General features: G+C 44.9%; 1 protein-coding gene across 1 annotated transcript in view; it reads left to right on the top strand.

The window, feature by feature from the left end:
* Nucleotides 1-23,421, top strand: part of CCBE1 (collagen and calcium binding EGF domains 1) — a 281,966-nt gene that overhangs the window by 215,935 nt on the left and 42,610 nt on the right. Inside the window, exons 3-4 of the mRNA XM_075268690.1 lie at nucleotides 7,551-7,603; nucleotides 14,728-14,862. Coding sequence (XP_075124791.1) covers nucleotides 7,551-7,603; nucleotides 14,728-14,862 — 188 coding nt within the window. The remainder of the gene's footprint in view (nucleotides 1-7,550; nucleotides 7,604-14,727; nucleotides 14,863-23,421) is intronic.

The raw sequence follows: 23,421 nt of genomic DNA, 5'->3' as shown, positions 1-23,421 counted from the left end.
CTATGGGAAAAAGTCGCTTTTAGGGTTGAGCTGATCTTGAGATTTCAAAATCCGATTTCCGATCATTTTCCAGCCGATCCCGATTGTGAAATTTGCTCGATCGCCAATTGGGAACCGATCTTTCCCGAACCCGATCAGTCAACCCTAGTCAATGCTTCTCTATGGGAAAAAGTCGCTTTTGAGTCGCTTTTGAGCCGATCTTCAGATTTCAAAATCCGATTTCCGATCATTTTCCAGCCAATCCCGATCGTGAAATTTGCATGATCGCCGATCGGGATCCGATCTTTTCCGAACCCGATCACTCAACCCTAGTCTACACCTTTATTTCTAGAACATTATGAGAACTTCACTATTTTTGCACCCCCACACCCCCCCCACACCCCCCCCCCATATTATTTCACACATCCCTCTGGGTTTATTACAATTTTTTCTTTTCACATTTCTTTTCTATATTTTTAAATCCTTACAAATAAAAATAGCACATCTTGACTTCCAGACGAGAGGATTAAATCAAGGGCAGATTTTGGATCTCTTAATACTATGTAATAATTTTGAGCATTTATTGTTTTGCTCTAAGTCAGTATTTTATATTAAGTGGAACATTAAAAAATTATGGTCACTCTTAAAGGGATTTATTGTATTTCTTTGGTTGCCAGAAAATTAAACATATAGGGAATTGGTCATATGTCAGAGAGATCTTCAGCTTCAGATTCCTCTCTACCTTCTTGGATACCATAGAGGGATCCATTTTGTGCCTAATTAATTGAATGTAATACTATAGTTCTCCTGTAGTGGCCGCTGTGGGGTAAGTGAACCGCCCACATTTGTCGCCTCCCCTAATCCCTATTATCTGATTGGTGGAGGTTTCGTCTGCCTAATCTAAACCGATCATCTGATCACCAACATCTCCGGATGACCTGATGAGTCAACTCCTTGAAGGTCTAGTTTTTGCTCCTGGTCTTTATAAGTTTCTACTAGGTTGATGTGCTTGGTTGACTGTTATATACCTTTAAATGCACCAAGTGTATACAGTTGATGTCGGCCTGTAATGTTTCAATATCTACAATACAGAACTTGAAATATGACTTTTTGGATTTATATGACCATGATAAGACCAACCCTATAGGATATTCGAGTATGGTCTGATGGACTTACCCTGGGGTGAACTCAGCGTCGCACCTCCCATGAAGCGACCTGAAGCGACCGCTTCAGGCGGCGCTTTGCCAGGGCCCCAGGGAGGGCGGCATTTTTGCTTACCTAAGCCAGTCCAGGACACGTCCCTTCACTCCACCCTGCCACCCTTCGCTCCGCCCCACTCCCTCCACTCCGCCCCCTCCTCCTGGGGGGAGGGCAGCTTTCTGTCGTCCGCCTCGGGCGACAAGAAAGGTAGGTTTACCCCTGGGTGCACTTAGTGATACGTTGTGGAAAAGCCTTACTAATAGTCAAGTATCACATTTTTTAAACATATTCAAAAAGTTTATTGTCTCTTTTTGCAACTTTTTGTGTGAGAAACTTGTAAAATTCTAAAATCTGGTCAAACAGGTCCCCATACCTAATATCATCAGAAGTCCACAAATTTTATTCCTCTCCATGATTTGGATGTGACTGTAAGTTTTTCAGTATTTCGAGCCTTCAGAGATTGACTTTAACAGCAAAATATTCAAGTTCAGTTTTTGGGCTTAGGCCCAAAAAATAGAAATATGAAAGTTTAACAGGTTACTTTCTAAAGTGGAGCTAAGTAGGGTTTTAGAGTCGTAGCCGTTGCAGGTGAGCAGTAGGGACCTTCCGTCTACACAGATGTCTTCTGCTTTTAAAGCCTCTGAACGTGTCCTGGCAGATTGTGTGGCTTTTTGGCCTGACTTCACCATGTGGGTGTCACCTGCGGAGGAGACATTTATGGAGGAAGTGATTTGTAGATGGTTTATAGTCCAATGAAAGGCTCGCCGGGCTTAGTAAGTAATAGAAATCAGATCTTAGAATGAGTGAAAGGTTCAGATATGAGGAAGCAACACTGGAGGCAACTTTTTTATCTTCTAAGATGACTTAAAAGGGTTTTCCACCTCTCTCCCCTATCCGAAAGTTGCCATACAGTGCTCAGCAAGTATCATCCACGTGTTATAGTATTTACAAGAAGACACATGCACAATACGTACTGGACATTGAATGGTTGCCTCAACAAATGTTCCACCCATACTGTTACTCAACACCAGTGGCGTAACTAGGAATGGCGGGGCCCCATGGTGAACTTTTGACATGATAACCCCCCCCCCCCCCCCGACTGACACCCCCCCCCCCCCATTCCGTTCTATAATGCCCCATAGTGGCCCCTGCACACAGTATTATCTCCCATAGTGGCCCCTGGACACAGTATTATCCTTCATAGTGGTCCCTGCACACAGTATTATGTCCTATAGTGTCCCCTGCACACAGTATTATCCCCATAGTGACTCCTGCACACAGTATTATACCCCATAGTGGCCGCTGCACACAGTATTATGTCCCATAGTGGCCGCTGCACACAGTATTATGTCCCATAGTGGCCCCTGCACACAGTATTATCTCCCATAGTGGCCCCTGGACACAGTATTATCCTTCATAGTGGTCCCTGCACACAGTATTATGTCCCATAGTGGCCCCTGCACACAGTATTATGTCCCATAGTGGCCCCTGCACACAGTATTATGCCCCATAGTTACCCCTGCACACAGTATTATCCCCCATAGTGGCCCCTGCACACAGTATTATGTCCCATAGTGGCCCCTATACACAGTATTATCCCCCATAGTGGCCCCTGCACACAGTATTATCCCCCATAGTGGCCCCTGCACACAGTATTATCCCCCATAGTGGCCCCTGCACACAGTATTATGTCCCATAGTGGCCCCTATACACAGTATTATGCCCCATCGTGGCCCTTGCACATACTATTATGCCTCATAGTGGCCCCTGCACACAGTATTATGCCCTATAGTGGCCCCTATACACAGTATTATGCCCCATAGTGGCCCCTATACACAGTATTATGCCCCACTGTGGACACCCATGAACAATTATTATACTCTGGGGTCTTTTCAGACCCCAGAGTATAATAATCGGAGACCGAGGGAGGATACCAACATAAAAACCACAGTTACTTACCTATCCCCGGCTCCGCTGCACTCCTTAGTGGTGTCGGCCATCTTCAATGACGTCCGGGACGTCACATGACCCGGGAAGTTCCATGAACCTGGACGCAGGCCCCGGTCATGTGATGTCAGGTACATCACAAAAGTAGTCCCGAAGCCTGCCTGGAGAGGTAAGTAACGCTGTTTTTTATGTTCTCTTATCTCTCCCAGGCCACCGATCATTATACACAGGGGGTCTGAAAAGACCCCCGAGTATAATAATAGTGTTTGTGGGGCCCGCGACGTCACTGATTGTGGTCCCTGCCAGGATCGGTAAGCAAATAGGGCCCGTTACTAGCTGAAGTTACCTATTAAGAAAAAAGCTGTTGACGGGCCCCTAATGTCCCGGGCCCTGTGGCAGTCACTACTGCCGCTACCCCGGTATTTACGCCCCTGCTCAACACCCAATATTAGATCAGACAGAAGAGGAAAGCCTTCCCTTTAAGGAACTAAGTCTTTAATAAGCCCATGGGCCCTAAAGGGTTTTTCTGGATTGTCATATTAATGGCCTGTCCTTAGCCCTGCATATCTACTACTTGGTGCTTCACATCTACTTCATTGTGTACTGGTTATAGTATATATTTGTAATTTGGATGCATTACCAGACACCACCACTACCAAATGAATGGCGCTGTGTAGTTCTTATTGGAGCAACATGGCCTCCTCAATCAAGAATGCCAAGAATCAGACCATAGTCCAGATACCTCAACCTGGCCCTTCTCGAAGTCAGAACTTACCCTTGCCCATTGTCAACCTCCATAACTATTTACTTATCCAGTCTGTCTTGGATGACATGAAGAGACAGAAGGATTGGAGATCGGCTGTCCATCACCTTCAAAAACATTCTCCAAGTGTTCTTTGACAAATATAGACGATTAACCCTTCTATTTCTGAAGGCATCTTACTTTACGACATTTGTGCACCACACTGTGTATGTAAAGTTGCTGTTCCGGCTGTTGCGTTCCTCCGGTCCTACGTGGAGATGCCAGCTGTAGACTGGCCCGAATTTCTTAGGAACGTTCTAATAGTCCGATCTGGGCCTCCAAGATTTCTCCTCTGCTAAACTTATAAAATAAATGCGTGAAGGATTTGTTAGAGACTCGGGAGAGAGAGGCCAACGCTGGAATCTTTGATCATCTGGAATAAAAGCTTCGGGGGTTATAAAAATAACCAAAAGCTGTTTTTCTTTAATGTGGCTGTGTCACATTAAGCCCTAAACATGCCGTCTCCTCCGCAAGTGTTTCATTTACCCCGATGATAAGAGGATTGGACTCCTCGTCCTGTTACCTTAGCTCAGCGCTCTGCATTCCAATATGTTTTACGTTTGGCCCGGCCATGGGGCTCCTTGTCAGCTGCTGCTCCTCATAGCGCTGTGTCTTGGGAGCAGATGGACCTTCTCATCGATGAGAATACCACCAAACAATCCGGACGATGAGATCTCAGCCGAGTCAACAACCATTTCCAAGCAACCTGCCTGGACAAACATTTCAGAATGAATATTCATAGTCATGTAGTTACGAGAGCCGGATGTATGTTCAATATCAAAAAGTTACGCTTGTTGCAAAATGCAGAACTGGAATTGGCATCCATTTCTTCCCATTGTCTACACATTGTCCAGGATTACAAAAACATGACTGCGCCAAGGAAAAGTGTCTTCTCGTGGTATTGAAGCTCAGATCTGTTTGATTACATGGAGCCAAGCTGCAGTACCGGACACAACCCATGGATAGGGGTGCTGCTGTTTTTGAAAGAAAGCCGCCATGTTTTAATGATCCTGGGCAATCCCTTTAACCTCACCACAGTTTTACCTGGGCTCTGCTCAAGCATTAAAGGGGTATTCCCATGATGCTTGTTCACTAACCTGCAGGCTGTTGTGTTCTCTTCACTTCCTGCTTTTCTCGGCACATTGGTGGGCGGGGTGTCACTTGCACGGGATTGGTTGTAAATGAATTACCACAGTGTGAAGCTGATGTAGCAGAGCTGGATTTGAGTCAGCTTGCATTACATACAGAGGTAACGGACTCCCTATCTTAGCCCTTATCAGCCAAATTCAATTAAACCGACTGATAAGAGGTCAGAAATCCCAGAGCTCTCACCTCCCCTATCTGAGAAGCTCCGCTACTTATCAGACACAAACAGCTCAGAGCTTCCCCCCCCTGAGAGCAGGCAGCTACATCACTTGACAAATGAGCAGATAATCCCAAGGGCCACAGAAATGGAGTGTAAACAATGAAGTGAATAAATTAAGATAACGGCCAAACAAAGCAGTTTTGATAAAGCAATGTATTTAGGAAAAGTCTTAAATCCACATAAACTAGCAGGATAGATAGGATCCTTGTGATGGGACAACCCCTTTAAGAAAATGATCAAAGAATTTCCCCCAAGCCGAGCTCAGGCAATGTAACTGCAGAAGGAACTGTTACTCTGAGGCTAAGACCTCACGTTGCGGAAACATAGCTTTTTTTGTTGCAGTTTTTTGAGCCAAAGTCAAGAATGACTACAAAAAGAAAGGGAAATCTATAAAAAGTTCTTATACTTCTCCCTTCTGCTTAATTCACTCCTGTCTTTGGCTCAAAAAAGCGCAACAAAATCTGCAACAAAAAAGCTGTGTTTCCGCAAAGTGGGGCCTCATCCTAAGGGTAAGTTCATACATACGAATCTGCAGCAGATTCTGCCCAGAGATTTTCTCCCATGGGAGGCAGCGATGGAAGCAAGATGCAGAAAAAAATCTGCATCCTGCTTGATTTTGCTGCCGATTCCACAGCTCGGGATGCCTATGCTGATGCAATCCCACAGCAGAACAGGGCAGGGGAAAATGAAGAGAATTTTCCCTTAATTTTTCGCTGTGATAACCTAGCCTAATGGTGAGTTGACAAGGAATCTGCCTCAAAAATGTCCCCCATTCATTTTAAAGGGAGTCAATAGTAGATTTTTTCCTATAGCTGATTTTTTTCAGCAACAAAAACCATGTCAAAACCGCATCATGTAAAAAAAAAAAATTCATCCTGCAAAAAAACTCCATGTGAACATGCCCTAAGGCACGGGTCACACACATTAACTTGATGTAGAATTTGTCAAGCAGAAAATTTCTGCTTCAGGAATTTGAAGAATTTTTCTGCTTGACTAAAACCAACATGGATTTTGACACTGAATTTGAAGCAGAATTTGGAGAATAGTGTCGCTGTATTTTATTGAAATTATTCCAAATTCAGGGAGCAAATTTTGACAATTTCCGCAACAAATTTTGTGTCAAATTTTGCATCGGATGGAACGGAAAAGGTGTATTTTCTGCCTCCTATTCATGTCAATAGGACCTCTCAGATGGAATCCACCTGAAGAATTAGAAGTTCACACAAAGTTTTTTGGTCCGGAACCTGAAGCGGAGGCCGTTCTGATTCAAAAGACGGGTCGTCGCGACTGAAAGTTTGTGCACTGCATCGGCCTCCAGCCGCGCACTCCGCTCCGGGTTAGGCCCAATCAATACCAAGTAGAGCCACTATACATGTATGGCGCTGTGCTTTATACGTTTCAACACCCTGGAGGATGGAAGTCATAAGTAATTAGGGTTATATTTAGTCTTGGGGTGATAATGTAGATAGGTACGCTAAATTAACGTGTACCACGAATTTTTTAATCTGATGTTTGGAAAGATGTGAGTTGTGAATATAGTGAATGATGGCAGATCCGTATACACCAGCCAGCTGAACAGGGCTTCTGTCACACTCATTTCTGATTGTGTAGACTATGTATGTGATGAATACTGTGTAGGGTTGAGCCGATCTCGAGATTTCAGGATCAATTTTAAAATCCGATTTCCGATCATTTTCCAGCCGAACCCAATTGCGATCGTGAAATTTGCTTGATTGCTGATAGGAGATCCGATTTTTCCCGATCCCGATCACTCAAATCTAATACTGTGACTATAATGCCCTCCTCTGTCATCCTCTTCTGTGGTTGTCCTTCTCTTTGGTCCTCTTCTGTCATCTTCCTCTGTCATCCCCCTTTGTCGTCCTCCTCTGTCATTCTCCTCTATCGTCCCCCTCTGTGGTCCTCCCCTGTCGCCCCCCTATGTCATCCTCCTCTGTCGCCCCCCTCTGTCACCCTCATCTGTCGCTCCCCTCTGTCGTCCCCCTCTGTCATCCTCCTGTCGTCCCCCTCTGTCATTCTTCTGTCGCCCCCCTCTGTCGTCCCCCTCTGTCATCCTCCTGTCGTCCCCCTCTGTCATTCTTCTGTCGCCCCCCTCTGTCGTCCCCCTCTGTCATCCTCCTGTCATCCCCCTCTGTCAGCCCTCTCTGTCATCGTCCTCTATCATCCCCCTGTCCGCCCCCCTCTGTCATCCTCCTCTGTCACGTTGGTAAAAATTCTCTTCACTTTTATGTCTTGCAGGAAAAAATGCTGCAAAGGATTTAAGTTTGTCCTGGGGCAATGCATCCCGGAGGGTAAGTCGCTCTCACAGATTCTCAATGGCGCCATTTCCTTTGCATTTCTTTCTTGTGGGCATTAGTCAGAGCAGAGACACTTCCAAGGTTTGGCTTTTCCCAGACAGCGCTGTTCTCTGTGTAGTGGGCAGCAGTGGCGGATCCAGGGTTTGCGGGGCCCTGGGCAATTGACTTTGGCGGGGCCCTACATGCAGCACGCTGCAGCAAATTAGGCCCCGCCCACTTTTATGTTGACTCCGCCCATTCTCATTCATTTTTCATGTGATTCCACACAGTATAATCCTCCTACAGTCACCCGTAAATTATATGTCTCCCCTCCATCTCTCCTCATTTTCATATACACCCTTCATCTACCCCTAGTTTCATGTCCCCCCCCTCTATCTCTGTCCCCAGTTTCATGCCGTTCTCCCCCTTTATCTGCCCACAGTTTCATGTCCCCCCCCGTCTCTGCCCCAGTGTCATGCCGTTCTCCCCCCTTCATCTGCCCCAATGTCATGCCATTCTCCCCCCCTTCATCTGCCCCAGTGTCATGCCATTCTCCCCCCCTTCATCTGCCCCAGTGTCATGCCATCCCCCCTTCATCTGCCCCAGTATCATGCCATTCTCCCCCCTTCATCTGCCTCAGTGTCATGCCGTTCTCCCCCCCTTCATTTGCCCCAGTGTCATGCCGTTCTCTCCCCCTTCATTTGCCCCAGTTTCATGCCGTTCTCGCCCCTTCATCTGTCCCAGTGTAATGCTGTTCTCCCCCTCCATCCACCCCAGTGTCATGCTATTCTCCCCCCTTCATCTGCCTCAGTGTCATGCCGTTCTCCCCCCCCTTCATTTGCCACAGTGTCATGCTGTTCTCCCCCTCCATCTGCCCCAGTGTCATGCCGTTCTCCCCCTCCATCTGCCCCAGTGTCATGCTGTTCTCCCCCCCCCCTCCATCTTTGTCCCCAGTTTCATGCCGTTCTCTCCCCACCCCCTTCATCTTCCCCAGTGTCATGCCGTTCCCCCCTCCCCTTCATTTGCCCCCCAGTTTCATGGGCCCCCTTCATTATGTTCCACCTTAATATTTAATACAAAACAAACACTTACACTCACCTTCTATCACTCACCTTCCCTCGTTCCCCCGACGCTCCTCTCTCTCTCACTCCAGTCACATACGCGATGCAGGAGCTGTGACCTCAGCTCCTGCTTAGCTGTGGCCCAGCTTGCGTGTGTAAGCGTGATGTGATGACGTCATCGCGCCTACACACGCAAGCCGGGCCGGAGCTTTAAAGCAGGAGCTGAGCTCACAGCTCCTGCATCGCGTATGTATTCAGCTCATCGGTGGACGGACGCCGATGAGCTGAAATCGTGACAGGCAAGTGCTGGGGGGCCCCCAGAGGCTCTGTGGGCCCCGGCACTTGCCCAACTATGCCGAGGCTGACCGGGACCATTTTGTTAGGGCCGGGCTGCGGGGCCCTGCTAAGCGCGGGGCCCCGGGCGGTTGCCCGGCTCGCCCGGCCCTGGATCCACCCCTGGTGGCCAGATGAAGTACTGCCAATCAGTTCCCATTCACTTGAATGGAAGCTAAACTGCAATGACTCAATGTAGCCACTACACAGAGGAGGGCGCTGTCTGCTTCCTGCTCCATTCTCTATGTAACAGCTGAATGGCGGGGTGTCGGACCCTCACTGATAGGATATTGATGATGACCAATACCGCTCCATTCTAGCATCAGCTAATCTTTGGAAAGTCACTTTTTTATATATCCCATAGGGAATGTTGTATGAACTCTACAGTCACTTTTATTGTCACTCAGCTTTTCTAGAATCCTGAATGACATAATTGTTTAGAACTACAGTGACATATCCCCAAAATAACTAAGCAGATAGCCATGCACTATGTGACGTTATATCAGTATCCAGGAAAGCTGGGTAAAAAAGCAAATTTAGCTGCCGGTATAGCTATGGTAGAAGGTTGTCACCCAGCTTTCTCAGACTCCTGAACAACTTTCTTATGTCACTTCATAGCTAAGCAGTTATGGAGTTTCAGAAAGCTGTGTGAGTTCTCTGTTGGCAGTCACGTTGGTTGTCACCCAGCTTTCCTGAATTTCTGAAAAGCATCATTTTATGTATACAGTATCCCCCTAAGCAGATACATATCAGGGATACCTGTGGCTGTCACTTTGTTGGTCACCCAGCTTTCCAAGGGCCCTGAATAGCTTAGTTACTTATATCTACAGTGATATATCCCCCCTTGTCTGCATCACAACACAGCAAAGCAGCTATTGACTCAGAAAGTGTTAACTTTATAGCGGCAAACATTTCATTGTCACCCAGCTTTCCTAGTCTCCTGAATGGCATACATGCTTATATATACAGTGACATAGAAGACATACAATATCCCTCTTTCCTGTATCCCAGCACAGCTAATCAGAAATAATATCCTGTCTCCGCTAGCCATGGCAATCACTTTGGTTGTCACTCAGCTTTTCTAGACCTCTGAATGGCATGTTTCTTTATATCTACAGTGACATACCCCTCGTGTCTACATCTGTCAGTTGTCATCTCAGAAAGTTGTGTGACCTTTATAGTGGCAACCATTTGATTGTCATCCAGCTTTCCTTGAATCCTGACCAACACAATGACATATACAGGGACATACACCCTTCTTTGTATCACGGTATAGCAACGCAAGTATAGACTTTTAGAAAGGTATGTGATCTCTATACAATCAGTTTGTGTGTCACCCAGCTTTCCCAGATTCCTGATCAGCATAATTACTTTTATATATATATATATATATATAACTACAATCTCCTCCTTTCTTATATCACAGCATAGATAAGCAGATACATTGTCTTATCTTAGATAGCTGTGGCAATCGCTTTGTTTGTCACCCAGCTTTCCCTGATTCCTGACATACAGTATCCTTCTTTACTGTATCACAGCACAGCTGGTCGTCACTCAGCTTTTCTAGACCCCTGAATGACATCATTCTTTAGATCTACAAGACATATCCATCCTGGCTGCATGACAGCAAAGCAAAACGGATATCATCTCAGATGTCACCCAGCTTTCCTAGTGTACTGAGTGACACAATGACTTCATGTAACCCATAGCTAAGCAGATACATTGTCTAATCTCAGATCGCTTTCTTGGTCACCCAGCTTTCCCAGATTCCTGAATGGCTTAATCACTATATAGAGACATACACCATATCCAGGCAGACATCCACAGGCTGTGTGTGTGGCATTGTATGAGCTGCAATACCACACACGGCCCATGCACAAGTGTGGCGCTGTTTTTGGAAGCCAAAAGCCTCATTATTTCTAATTCCATCTCCTTCAATAAGACATTATAGGACTTGACTAGTAATCCGTCTTCCCGTTCCTCCCAGCGGTCGTCCATTTATTCCGACCTAGGTCACTCCTGGCAATGCCGCCTTGCGATGAACCCCTATAGGTTTCTTAATGTCCGTCTGGCAGCCGACGGTTTTGTTCCATGGTCTCAGACTGAAGGCTTCACGTTCTAAGTGGTCTCTCAGGTCGCCCCGGGGCTTAGCAGCGAGATGAAGGTGTTAAAATCTTTGCGGTGTATCGTAGCGCGGATTAGGGGATCTTTGGCATCTCGTCCCCAGCTGAGTCATAACTAACATATTAAAATCCATTGCCAGCCCCCATTACCCTCCCCCGAGCGTCCCGCAGTAGATCATATGAAACAGAACTGCGAGAAACGCTTCACTTGGCATCCCGGAGAATTGCTAAAAATCACTCCGAGCCCCTCTCACTTACTCCGCTCGATGACAGGCCCTTCGCCGTCCGCGCTCTCTCCGGATCCCGTCGCCGCCCCGCGCTCGCCCCCGCAGCAGGTTGCTGACTTTCATAGACTTGGGAAAATAAATCGAAATCTTAACGTTTAGTTTTCTAAGATTCTTTATTTAAGAATGAAAATATTTTTCCAGCGAGGACAAAATTTCTTCCAGTTTATGCGAAAAGCTGATTTTACCATCCGCGGGTCCCAGTAGGAGACTTACGAGAAATCGTCTAAGGAAAACAAGGCTGAACCCTGCCCGAGGAAACATGCGGCGAGCCGAGCGCTGGAAAGATCAAATTCTATGAAGGAAGCCAAAAAATTGTATCTAGACAGGTGCCGAGAAATGTCTTACTATGTCTGTACAGCGGCAGAGCTCCTATATCTGTATTATCAATTGTGATTACCTGCACCTACCACTAGGGGAGCTCTAAACCACCTACCTATTTATATACTATGGTTCCCATAGAACTATGTATCAGTATACAGTAAGCTCCCCCTAGTGGTGACTGCATGTAGCCAGAATTGCCATCCATGTGCCATCTGTACCATTTTCTCCCAAACCTATATATATATACTGTATATATATATATATATATATATATATATATATATATATATATATATATAGTATATATATACATGTGTGTATATATAGGCTAAATAAAGAAGCCTACTTGGGGCCACTAAGCTATGCAGCACAGAAGCTACATCTACTCAGTGCTCCAGCACAGACTTCTTCTTAATGATTGGGTAAAGTGCACATGAATTTCCCTGCCTGATCATAGAGAGAACTGTGCAGTCATACGTATACAGCTGCACAGTCCTCTCTATTCCTTCCCTTCAGTTATCTCTATGCAGTGTATTAAGGGGACAGGAATCAGTGTTCAGCCTTCTGATACAGTTAGGATAACTCTAGCCTTAGAGGTAAGAAATCACTGGGCCCCAGGTATGAAGAGCAGTCTACTTGGGGCCACGTTGCTGTGCAGCCTAGCAGTTTATAGGCTTAGGGAAAGTATGTTCTTACACTGACCTCCTTAGCTCTCATCTTGATGATTGGGCAGAGTGCACCTGAATTGTTCTGCCTGATCATAGAGAGAGCTCTGTATTTGTATAGATATAACTGCACATTCCCTTCTATTCCTTCTCTCTCTATAATCTCTATGATCAGAGCAGGAAACTGAAAAATCAGTGTTCAGCCTTCTATTACAGTTACATGTCATGTATTAACCCCTTCAGTGTCCTCTACAACAAAAGGATAAACATCGGATTGCCATCGACCACCAGGTATACTTACACTAACCCTACACTACCCTAGACCAACAGGTATAACAACATTAACCCCCTACACTAACCTAGACCACCAGGTATAACAACATTAACTCCCTAAACTGCCCTAGACTACCATGTATAACAACATTAACCCTTACACTGCCCTAGACCACCGGATATAACAATATTAACCCCCTACACTACGTTAGACCACCAGATATAATAACATTATCCCTACATTACCCTAGACCTCCAGGTATAACAGCATTAACCCCTACACTACCCTAGACTACCATGTATAACAACATTAACCCTTACACTGCCCTAGACCACCAGGTATAACAAAATTAACCCCTACACTCCCTAGACCAGCAGGTATAACAACATTAACCCCCTACATTGCCCTAGACCACCAGGTATAACAAAATTAACCCTTATACTACCCTAGGCTACCAGGTATAACAACATTAACTCTTATACTTACCGTAGACCACCAGGTATAACAACATTAACCCCCTGCACTGCCCTAGACCACCAAGTATAACAACATTAACCCTCTACACTACCCTAGACCACTAGGTATAACAACATTAACCCCCTACACTACCCTAAATTGCCATGTATAACAACAGTAACCCTTACACTGCCCTAGACCATCATGTATAACAACATTAAACCCTACACTGCCCTAGACCAAAAGGTATAACAACATTAACCCCCTGCACTGCCCTAGACCACCAGGTATAACAACATTAACCCTTATACTACCCTAGACCACCAGGTATAACAACATTAACCCACTACACTGCCCTAGACCACCAGGTATAACAACATTAACCCCCTACACTACCCTAAATTGCCATGTATAACAACATTAACCCTTACACTGCCCTAGACCATCAGGTATAACAACATTAAACCCTACACTGCCCTAGATCACCTCGTATTCTGTCATATCACTAAAATTGACAACTCAGATTATAGTGTTTGGCTATTTTCTGACCTTTACAATGTATAGATCCACAGAATTAGCAGTGACATCTTATTTAGTAAATTCTTCCTCAAAATTTTTCTCCAATCCAAGAATCCAGAAATGAACCTCTTCACTGCCCTAAACCATGAGGGATGTTGAAGTCAAACCCTTCACTACTATAGACCAGCAGGAATATTATCATTAAACCTTTCAATGTCAAAGACCACCATGGATAACTAGGCCAGACCATAACCTACACTGTGTTACCCTATAAATATCATATCAGCTGTGTAATGTGTGAATATCAGCCGCCTCCATTTCACTGTAATTGAATTAAGACTATGGAAACGGTGGCCCCTTGGGGGCAGAACGGCCATGTAAAATGGATGCTTTTGTCAGCTGTTTTCACTAGAGATGTGTGAATCTCTCAAGATTCATTTCGGGTTCTGATGGTTTTCATGTCAAGTTCAGAACAAATTGTAAATGTGTAATTATTATAATGTGAAGTCTCTTCATACCCCAGGGTATAAAAGGTGGAGGGCCAGGGAAAGTGTATAAAATAAAAAACATTCATACTCGCCTTCCTTGACCTCTTTGGGACGACCGGTGCTCTTTCTTGGTCTTCTCAGTAACGTCATGCGCCTTGTGTGCCCGATGACCTTTGTGGTCACAGGCCTAAGCGGTGACCTCCGGCTGATGACTTCACTGGACACCGCGAGGAGGCCCAAAATAGGTGAAGGAAGGTGAGTATGAATGTTTTTGATTTTTTTACACCTCCCCTTGGCCTCCACCTATTATACCCAGGGGTATGAAGAGACCTCACAATATAATAATTTACTGCAATGCATGTCGTGGCGGCCATTTTTAGTTCACCCAAGATGAATCCCAATGACATCAGCTCCCCTCTATCTTTTTGGCAGGGGTATTGTGTAGAACTTTGTCACAGTGGGACAATATAACACTGCCTGGCAGAAACAGATTGGATCATACCCGTGTTATGGATTCGCTCTCGATGTTTTTATATATAACCGCCATAGTTTATCGATGACATCACCACATATCTTATTCTGTTTTTGAAGTGTTTTTGATCTTTTTTACAGATTATGATGTTTGCTCAGAGGCCCCGTGTGAGCAGCAGTGTACAGATAACTTTGGCCGGGTTTTGTGTACGTGTTATCCTGGTTACCAGTACGACCGGGAGAGACACAGAAACAGAGAGAAGCCATATTGCTTAGGTATGTATACCGTATACATATATTGTACATAGTACCATGGTCAGGGCCGGTTGGAGCCAAGCCAAAATGTGCAAGCCAGGGCCCAATGGGTTTTGGGGGTTAATCAGTGGCCATATTGGTTGCCAAATTTGGTACCAACAGATGATATAACTAAAATCGACAGCTCACTTTATAGTGTTTGGCATTTTTTGTGATTTTTTTTTGTAGTCCTGACCTTCCTGGTTTATGGGTCCGCAGGATTAGTAGTGACGCCTTGTTTTCTCCATTCTTCCATAAAAGTTTTCTCGGCTTCTAAAGTCTCGCTTGAAAGTTGATACTTAATGAAATTAAGAGAAAAACAAAACAAGTGCGGACAATATTCTGCATTCTCCGTCCATTGTTCATATTCTGGAACACGGATGAAATTATAAACTAATCTCTTAATGGTGTAATATTTTTCGTCTGCATGTGGGTGGAAGTGAAGAACCTCAGTAGAGAGCTCTGTATAGTATGTATAGGTCTGCCTAATGTATCCAGTGCTCATGTATCCACAGTAGGAGGTAGTATATTAGTTATATACTTGTGCAAAGGGGTGGTATTATAGTAGTTATATTCTTGTACATAGGAGCAGTATTATAGTAGTTATATTCTTGAACATAGGGGGCAGTATTATAATAGTTATATTCTTGTACATAGGAGTAGTATTATAGTAGTTATATTCTTGTACATAGGGCAGTATTATAGTAGTTATATTCTTGTACATAGGAGCAGTATTATAGTAGTTATATTCTTGTACATAGGGCAGTATTATAGTAGTTATATTCTTGTACATAGGAGCAGTATTATAGTAGTTATATTCTTGTACATAGGAGCAGTATTATAGTAGTTATATTCTTGTACATAGGAGCAGTATTATAGTAGTTATATTCTTGTACATAGGAGCAGTATTATAGTAGTTATATTCTTGTACATAGGAGCAGTATTGTAGTAGTTATATTCTTGTACATAGGAGGTAGTATTATAGTAGTTATATTCTTGTACATAGGGGGCAGTATTATAGTAGTTATATTCTTGTACATAGGAGTAGTATTATAGTAGTTATATTCTTGTACATAGGGGGCAGTATTATAGTAGTTATATTCTTGTACATAGGAGCAGTATTATAGTAGTTATATTCTTGTACATAGGAGGTAGTATTATAGTAGTTATAATCTTGTACATAGGAGCAGTATTATAGTAGTTATATTCTTGTACATAGGAGCAGTATTATAGTAGTTATATTCTTGTACATAGGAGCAGTATTATAGTAGTTATATTCTTGAACATAGGGGGCAGTATTATAATAGTTATATTCTTGTACATAGGAGTAGTATTATATTAGTTATATTCTTGTACATAGGAGCAGTATTATAGTAGTTATATTCTTGTACATAGGGCAGTATTATAGTAGTTATATTCTTGTACATAGGAGTAGTATTATAGTAGTTATATTCTTGTACATAGGAGCAGTATTATAGTAGTTATATTCTTGTACATAGGAGCAGTATTATAGTAGTTATATTCTTGTACATAGGAGCAGTATTATAGTAGTTATATTCTTGTACATAGGAGCAGTATTATAGTAGTTATATTCTTGTACATAGGAGCAGTATTATAGTAGTTATATTCTTGTACATAGGAGCAGTATTATAGTAGTTATATTCTTGTACATAGGAGCAGTATTATAGTAGTTATATTCTTGTACATAGGAGCAGTATTATAGTAGTTATATTCTTGTACATAGGAGCAGTATTATAGTAGTTATATTCTTGTACATAGGAGCAGTATTATAGTAGTTATATTCTTGTACATAGGAGCAGTATTGTAGTAGTTATATTCTTGTACATAGGAGGTAGTATTATAGTAGTTATATTCTTGTACATAGGGGGCAGTATTATAGTAGTTATATTCTTGTACATAGGAGTAGTATTATAGTAGTTATATTCTTGTACATAGGGGGCAGTATTATAGTAGTTATATTCTTGTACATAGGAGCAGTATTATAGTAGTTATATTCTTGTACATAGGAGCAGTATTATAGTAGTTATATTCTTGTACATAGGAGCAGTATTATAGTAGTTATATTCTTGTACATAGGGCAGTATTATAGTAGTTATATTCTTGTACATAGGAGCAGTATTATAGTAGTTATATTCTTGTACATAGGAGCAGTATTATAGTAGTTATATTCTTGTACATAGGGGGCAGTATTATAGTAGTTATATTCTTGTACATAGGAGTAGTATTATAGTAGTTATATTCTTGTACATAGGGGGCAGTATTATAGTAGTTATATTCTTGTACATAGGAGCAGTATTATAGTAGTTATATTCTTGTACATAGGAGGTAATTTTTATTAGTAAAAACAAAACAAAAATACATTACATTCCAGCAGAATTAATAACTAATTAATAATAATAATAATAATATAACATAAATCAGACATGTCTGTCAGATAACAAAAATGAGAATCACTTTAACTTAAGAGTCCATTGCTGGCAGAATAAAGAGGGGGAAAAAATAAATAAATCCATAAATAAATGAACAGACTTATTTGCAGTGTTATCAGAATATTCAGCAATCGATATATACATTTCTCCACAATTTTACATTATCAGACTTTTTTCTGACCTCCAGAGACTTTATCCACCTCAGTTCAGACATGATATATGTGACAGCGGTCATATGACGGAAGGGCTCTCTGTGTAGGGACACCTGGGTCCTCGTATGCCAGTGATAATATTTGATGACAGTAATAATAATATACAGGGTCTCCCGGTTAATGTCACCTATATTAGTTGGGATGCCATATATGATTTCGGGGTATTTGAGTGATTGTAATCGGGGAATTTTCAGCCTCCGGGATATTTCCTGCCAGATCTTTCGCCCTCCCCCGCACTCTGATATAAAATGTGCCATGGTCTCCTCCTGCTGACAACCTAATGGACATGCCCGATCTGTCACACTGAGATGCTTTAAGTTGCCTCTTACGAAAAGTTTCCCATGCAGAGATAGCCAGGCAATGTCAAAGAACTTTGCAGGGAGCCTCAGACCAGTGAGGAGCCTCAGACTATCCTGCAGGGTTATAGATGTACAGTCCCTCAATGCCGGCTGGAGACAATAGAAGGTCTTACATACCCTGGTGTATAGATCTCTCCTGGTCTTACTCACCAGATAGGTCTTTTCAATACCCCATTTTTTTAGGCACCTTATGCCATAGTCCAGATACTGGGGGAGGTAGTCACGAGTCGATCGACCCCTCTTAAGGCTGCCGCCTCGCACCCAGGATTCTGCAAAAGGCAATATCCAGTCCCTGATACTATTTACCCACAGGGAGCTGTTATCTGAGTCCAGGCAACCAAAATTTACTTTTAGAAACATGGAGTCAAAAAACACCCTTGGATTTAACATATCCAGCCCACCCTCTCTCCTCTGTAGGTAGGTTATCCCTCTTTTTACTGGGTTCAACCTGTTCCCCCACAAAAGTTGGAAGAACAGGCTAAAGAGCCTAGCGGAGAAAGATTCTGGCAAAGGAAAGACAACAGAGACGTACAAGAAGACAGGGACCAGGTAAGTCTTCAACATTTTAACCCTTTCTCTATAGGTCAGCCTCCAGTTCTTCCATCGCTGAACCTTTGCATTTCCGGATTCCAACTTTTCTTCCCAATTTAGTCTGCAATTATCATCCCTCCCGAATTTCACCCCAAGGATCTTAATATAGGAGGAGGCCTGGGCAAACTGCGGCAGATCAAATGTAGGACCAGTATGACCCGTCCAGAGAGCTTGACTCTTCTCAAGGTTGACAAGAGACCCGGAGGCCTCTGAGTAACTTCTGATGGCTGCAGACAACATCTCCACCTCACGAGGCTCAGATATCACCACAGTCACATCATCCGCGTAGGCAACAACTCTCAGGGGCAAGCAGTGGGGGACCGGCGCCCCCTGAAAATCACACTCCTGCAGTGACCTAAGAAACGGGTCTATGGCAAACACATACAGTAATGGACTCAGTGGGCAACCTTGTCTCACCCCTGCCTCAACCCTGAAAGCATCACCCTGCCAACCATTAATCAGAGGAAAGCTCTCCGCCTCACGGTACAAAGTTCTCAGCCAATCCACAAATTGTCCCGGAATACCGTACTTTGTCAAAGTCGCCCATAGATACTCATGGTCTACTCTGTCAAAGGCCTTAGCCTGGTCAAGACTCACAACATATCTCCCACACCTCAGAGCTTTACATCTCTCAAACATCTCCCTTATCGAGATAACTGCTCCAGAGATGTTCCGCCCTTTAACTGTGCCAAACTGTGAGCCTGCCAACAGTGCCGGGGACAAACAAACTAATCTAGAGAACAGAATTTTTGCAAGAATCTTCCTATCGACATTCAAGAGGGCAATCGGCCTCCAGTTCTTGATGTCACTAGGCTCTTTACCTTTAGACAGCAGGATCAGGGAGGACACTCTCATGGATGGAGGCATCAGGTGGTTTTCTAGACTAGTTTTGTATACATCCACGAGAATTGGTGCCAAGAGGTCTCGGAATTTCTTATAGAACTCAGCTGTAATCCCATCTGGACCTGGTGCCTTCTTCAGATGTAACTTATCTATGGCCTCTTTCACCTCCTCCACTGTTAACTCTGCTGTCAAAGGAGAAAAGTCCAAATCATTAGTATCAGGACCTGGAGTTGCCTCCAAGAATTGAGCCACCTTCTCTCTATCCAAAACCTTCTTCTGAAACAAGTCAGCATAGTAAGTTCTCACCACCCCCAGGATACCCTCCCGAGACTCCTGTAACACACCCTGGGAGTCAGTGAGACCTGTGACCGATTTATTTGCCACCCGCTCCCTGCAATTCTCAAAAGGATCCGGAGCCCCTAAGGACCCATAATCCCGTTCAAGAACCAGGGATGTATACCTGCGGTACTGATACTGACTGATCTCAGATTTCAGCCGGTCAATCTTCTGTTGGTTATCCCCGCCCGCCGAATAGAGTGACTCTAATTCTTTCCGCAGCCTGAGATACTGGCTATACTTACTCTTCCCCTTCTTAACTGACAGTCTCCTTAAGAGGGATCTGATCTCCTCCTTGACATCCTCCCACCAGTCTGCCATGTTGTCATAAAACACCACTCTCTCAAGCTGGTTCTGAAATAGAGAGTGGACACAACTCCGGACACAGTCATCGTCCAAGAGGCTGGAATTCAGCTTCCATAGGCCTCTCCCAATATCAGGGCGTTTTGTGGAGCCCAAGCAAAAATACAAAGCCAGATGGTCAGAATAAGGGACTGTCTTTTCACTTTTCTCACTAACATGCTCAGCGGGACTGACCAGAGCTAAGTCTATCCGACTGCATCTACCAGCGCAGGAGTAAGTGAATTTTGGTTTCCTACCACCCTCAGTAAACACATCAGACAGACCAGCCTGTGAAATAATTCTGCTTAAGACCTTGCAGTCCCTGGTGAGAGGCCGACCAGTAGGTCTGTCACTGGATGACATGGTGGCATTGAAGTCCCCTGCCATGACTACCGGAACAGATGTAAACAAGTACTGCTTGACTTCATCAAACAGACGTGCCCTTTCAATCACCGACTGCGGTGGACCATAGATATTAATGAGTCGGAGCCTTCTGCCTCGGATGGTAACTTCTAAAACCAGGCACCTCCCCATCAGAACCTCAGTGAATCTGTGTATGGTGACATCAGGGGTGTTAAACAGTATAGAAACCCCGGCATAAGGTTCCACAGCCAGAGACCAGAAGGACGGGCCAGATTCCCATTCTCTCTCTGCTTCTCGTATTAGTCCTAAAGTATTTAAACGGGTTTCTTGTAAGAAATAGACATCGGCATCAAGATATCTCAGATGTTCATACACTGCGTGTCTTGTCCTCCTTGCTCGGATGCTATTCACATTACTAGAGATAACTTTAAGATAGAAACCTGCCATCAGAACAACTAGGAATATGAGAAACAGAGAGATGGGCCCCATCGTCATAGATCAGAGTCAGAGGTGTCCTGGTGACCAGCTGTTTCCATGTCTGATTCGGACTGCCCCTCATCTCGGTGGGGTCTCCTCTTATTGGGAGGATCGCCCTCTGGTTCATCCTCATACTCCGCCATCATTCGTGAGAGTTCTCTGTCTAGTTCTGCTTCTCCGTCTGACTCTGATAGGACACTAAATCTATTCCCCGTTGCAGTGACCTCGCCTGCACTACTTACTCTCATCTTTGTGGGCTTTTCTACCGTGGTCCACTCACCCTCAGGCTTACGGCTGGCTTTATCCTTCTTCCTCCTTTTATTATTGTTGGATGATCGGGCAGGAGAAGAGACGACCACTGAGGGTTGTACAACCTGCTCGACAACCTCCATGGTCGTCTCAATGGGACCTGACTCGGCCTGGTCTTGGGTGGTATCACCTGTATGTGGTTGAGGCTCCGCCTCCGTGACTACTGACCCTGACAATAGCGCCTCCTCCTCCTCCTGTATGTCATCAGCCGCTGCCAGCAAGTCCTCATCAGGGCTATCCTTACAGATGTTATGCCAGGCATCAGGACAATCTCTGTGGGGGTGACCGATCCGACCGCACAGGTTACACCTAATGCTTTGGCATGTGGCACTCACGTGGCCCATTTCATTACATAGGCTACACTTTACCATGGAGCATACACTGGCCACATGGCCGGCCTTCCCACACTTGAAGCACCGGCGAGGCTGACCCGCATAGAAGCAGATCCCTTTTTCTCGGCCTATAAAGAACGAATTGGGCAGATGTTGGGTTATGTTGTTCTGCTGACGCAACTTCACCAGGACCCTCCACCCACCGGTCCAGACCCCGTCTTCATCCCTGTTCTTACTAAGATCGGACATGAGGTCACAATGCCTCCTGAGCCAGATGACAATATCCTGAGGGGGAACGGCTTCATTCCAAAATACAATTGTGACAGAGGCTGTATCTGGCCTAGAGATGGGGATGAAACTGAACTTATCCCAACCTTCCGTATCTCTCAACCTGGTGAGATTGGCCCAGAACCGGTCCAGATCAGACATCAGCTTAAAACTAACATCATACCCCTGGCGGTCAGGAAGGTTTATGACGGCCAGGATATCAGTCGGCACAAAGCCCATCTGGGTACATAGGAGCTCTCGGACCACAAACCTCCTATCCGGCAGATCCTCCTTGGCACCTCCGTGCCTAAACCTGACTACATTCCTCCTCCTGAAAGCCTGGCCTGTATAACTGGAGTTTGATGCAAAAGATGGAGCACCGCGGCTCCAGGCATTCCCTGAGGAGGTACGGCCGGATCCGCCATCTTGGCGTGTTTGTGGGCGCTGTGTGGGCTGCTGAGCACCTGTACCATGTGGTTCTGCTACTGTGCGAGTATCCAGAGGGGGAAAGTCCTGCACACTGGACTGTCCTGTGTCCGCCCCACCATCAACCTCTATGTCTGCAATATCACCAGACTCCAGAGACTGGACTGCAGAGGGGTCTGACGCCATAGATAGTGAAGGATCCCCCCCAGAAACACCTTCCCCTGCTGGGCCGTTATCACATACAGGAATATCCATAATATCAGGCACATTAGTCAGACAATCAGCGGCAGCAGAGTCCTGCACAGCAGAGTCCATATTAGTATTATAGTCAGCGGCAGCAGAGTCCTGCATAGCAGAGTCCATATTACCACTACAGTCAGCGGCAGCAGAGTCCTGCACAACAGAGTCCACAACCTGTAACCCCAAATATGTTACTCCCCCAGTACCTTCAGGTAAGAGTCCATAGTCCTGCTGCAATGACTTGTCTCCTGGGACTTGTGGTGTCTGCACAGCTGCTACTTCATTACCATTAGGCAGGGGTCCATGACCTGGTTGCAAAGTGCTGGTTGCTGGGACTTGTGGTGCCTTGCTGAGAACTGCTGCAGGTTTTTGCTGTTGCTGAACACTGGTCGCTTTCCCGTACAAATTCCCTTCCTTAAAAGGGAAACTTGCTGGCTGCAGAACTGGTTTTACATGGGACTGCTGGCTGCCACCTTGAGAGGGTTCAGACCCAGCTTTAGCACAAGGTGATGGTGACTTCTGGTATTCCTGGAACCGCTGCTGGTTTCTGTATGATTCTCCCACCGGTCCCATTTGCTCCAGTACAGTCTCGGTCTCCCGTACGTTCTCGGCGAGCTCTTTCGCCAGTGCGCTCAGCTTCCTGTCCAGTAACACCAGTTTCTCAGGGCATGCAGACTTTTTTAGATTATACGCACATTCAATCTGTCTCTGCAGATATATTTTACTGGCCTTCAATGTCTCCAGTCGCTTGACCAGTGCTGGTATCTCATCTGCCAGGCGCAGTTCTGGTGCTCGCTCAGTAGCTGTGACAGTCTGTGCATTGTTGGAAAGCTTTGCAGGTTGGTTACCCCCAGTATGGCTTCTGGTTGGTGTAGCCTGTGATTTCTGACATGCTACGGCTGTTGTCACTGCCATGGGCCCACAATGTCCAGACTGGGGACTATGTCCCAGTTTATTTCCAGTGACTGTACTGCTGGTACCTTGAAGCTTCCCC

The sequence above is a fragment of the Leptodactylus fuscus genome, chromosome 1, assembly GCF_031893055.1.
Source record: "Leptodactylus fuscus isolate aLepFus1 chromosome 1, aLepFus1.hap2, whole genome shotgun sequence".
Lineage (NCBI taxonomy): Eukaryota > Metazoa > Chordata > Amphibia > Anura > Leptodactylidae > Leptodactylus > Leptodactylus fuscus.
This window is presented reverse-complemented; position numbering and strand designations above follow the sequence as displayed.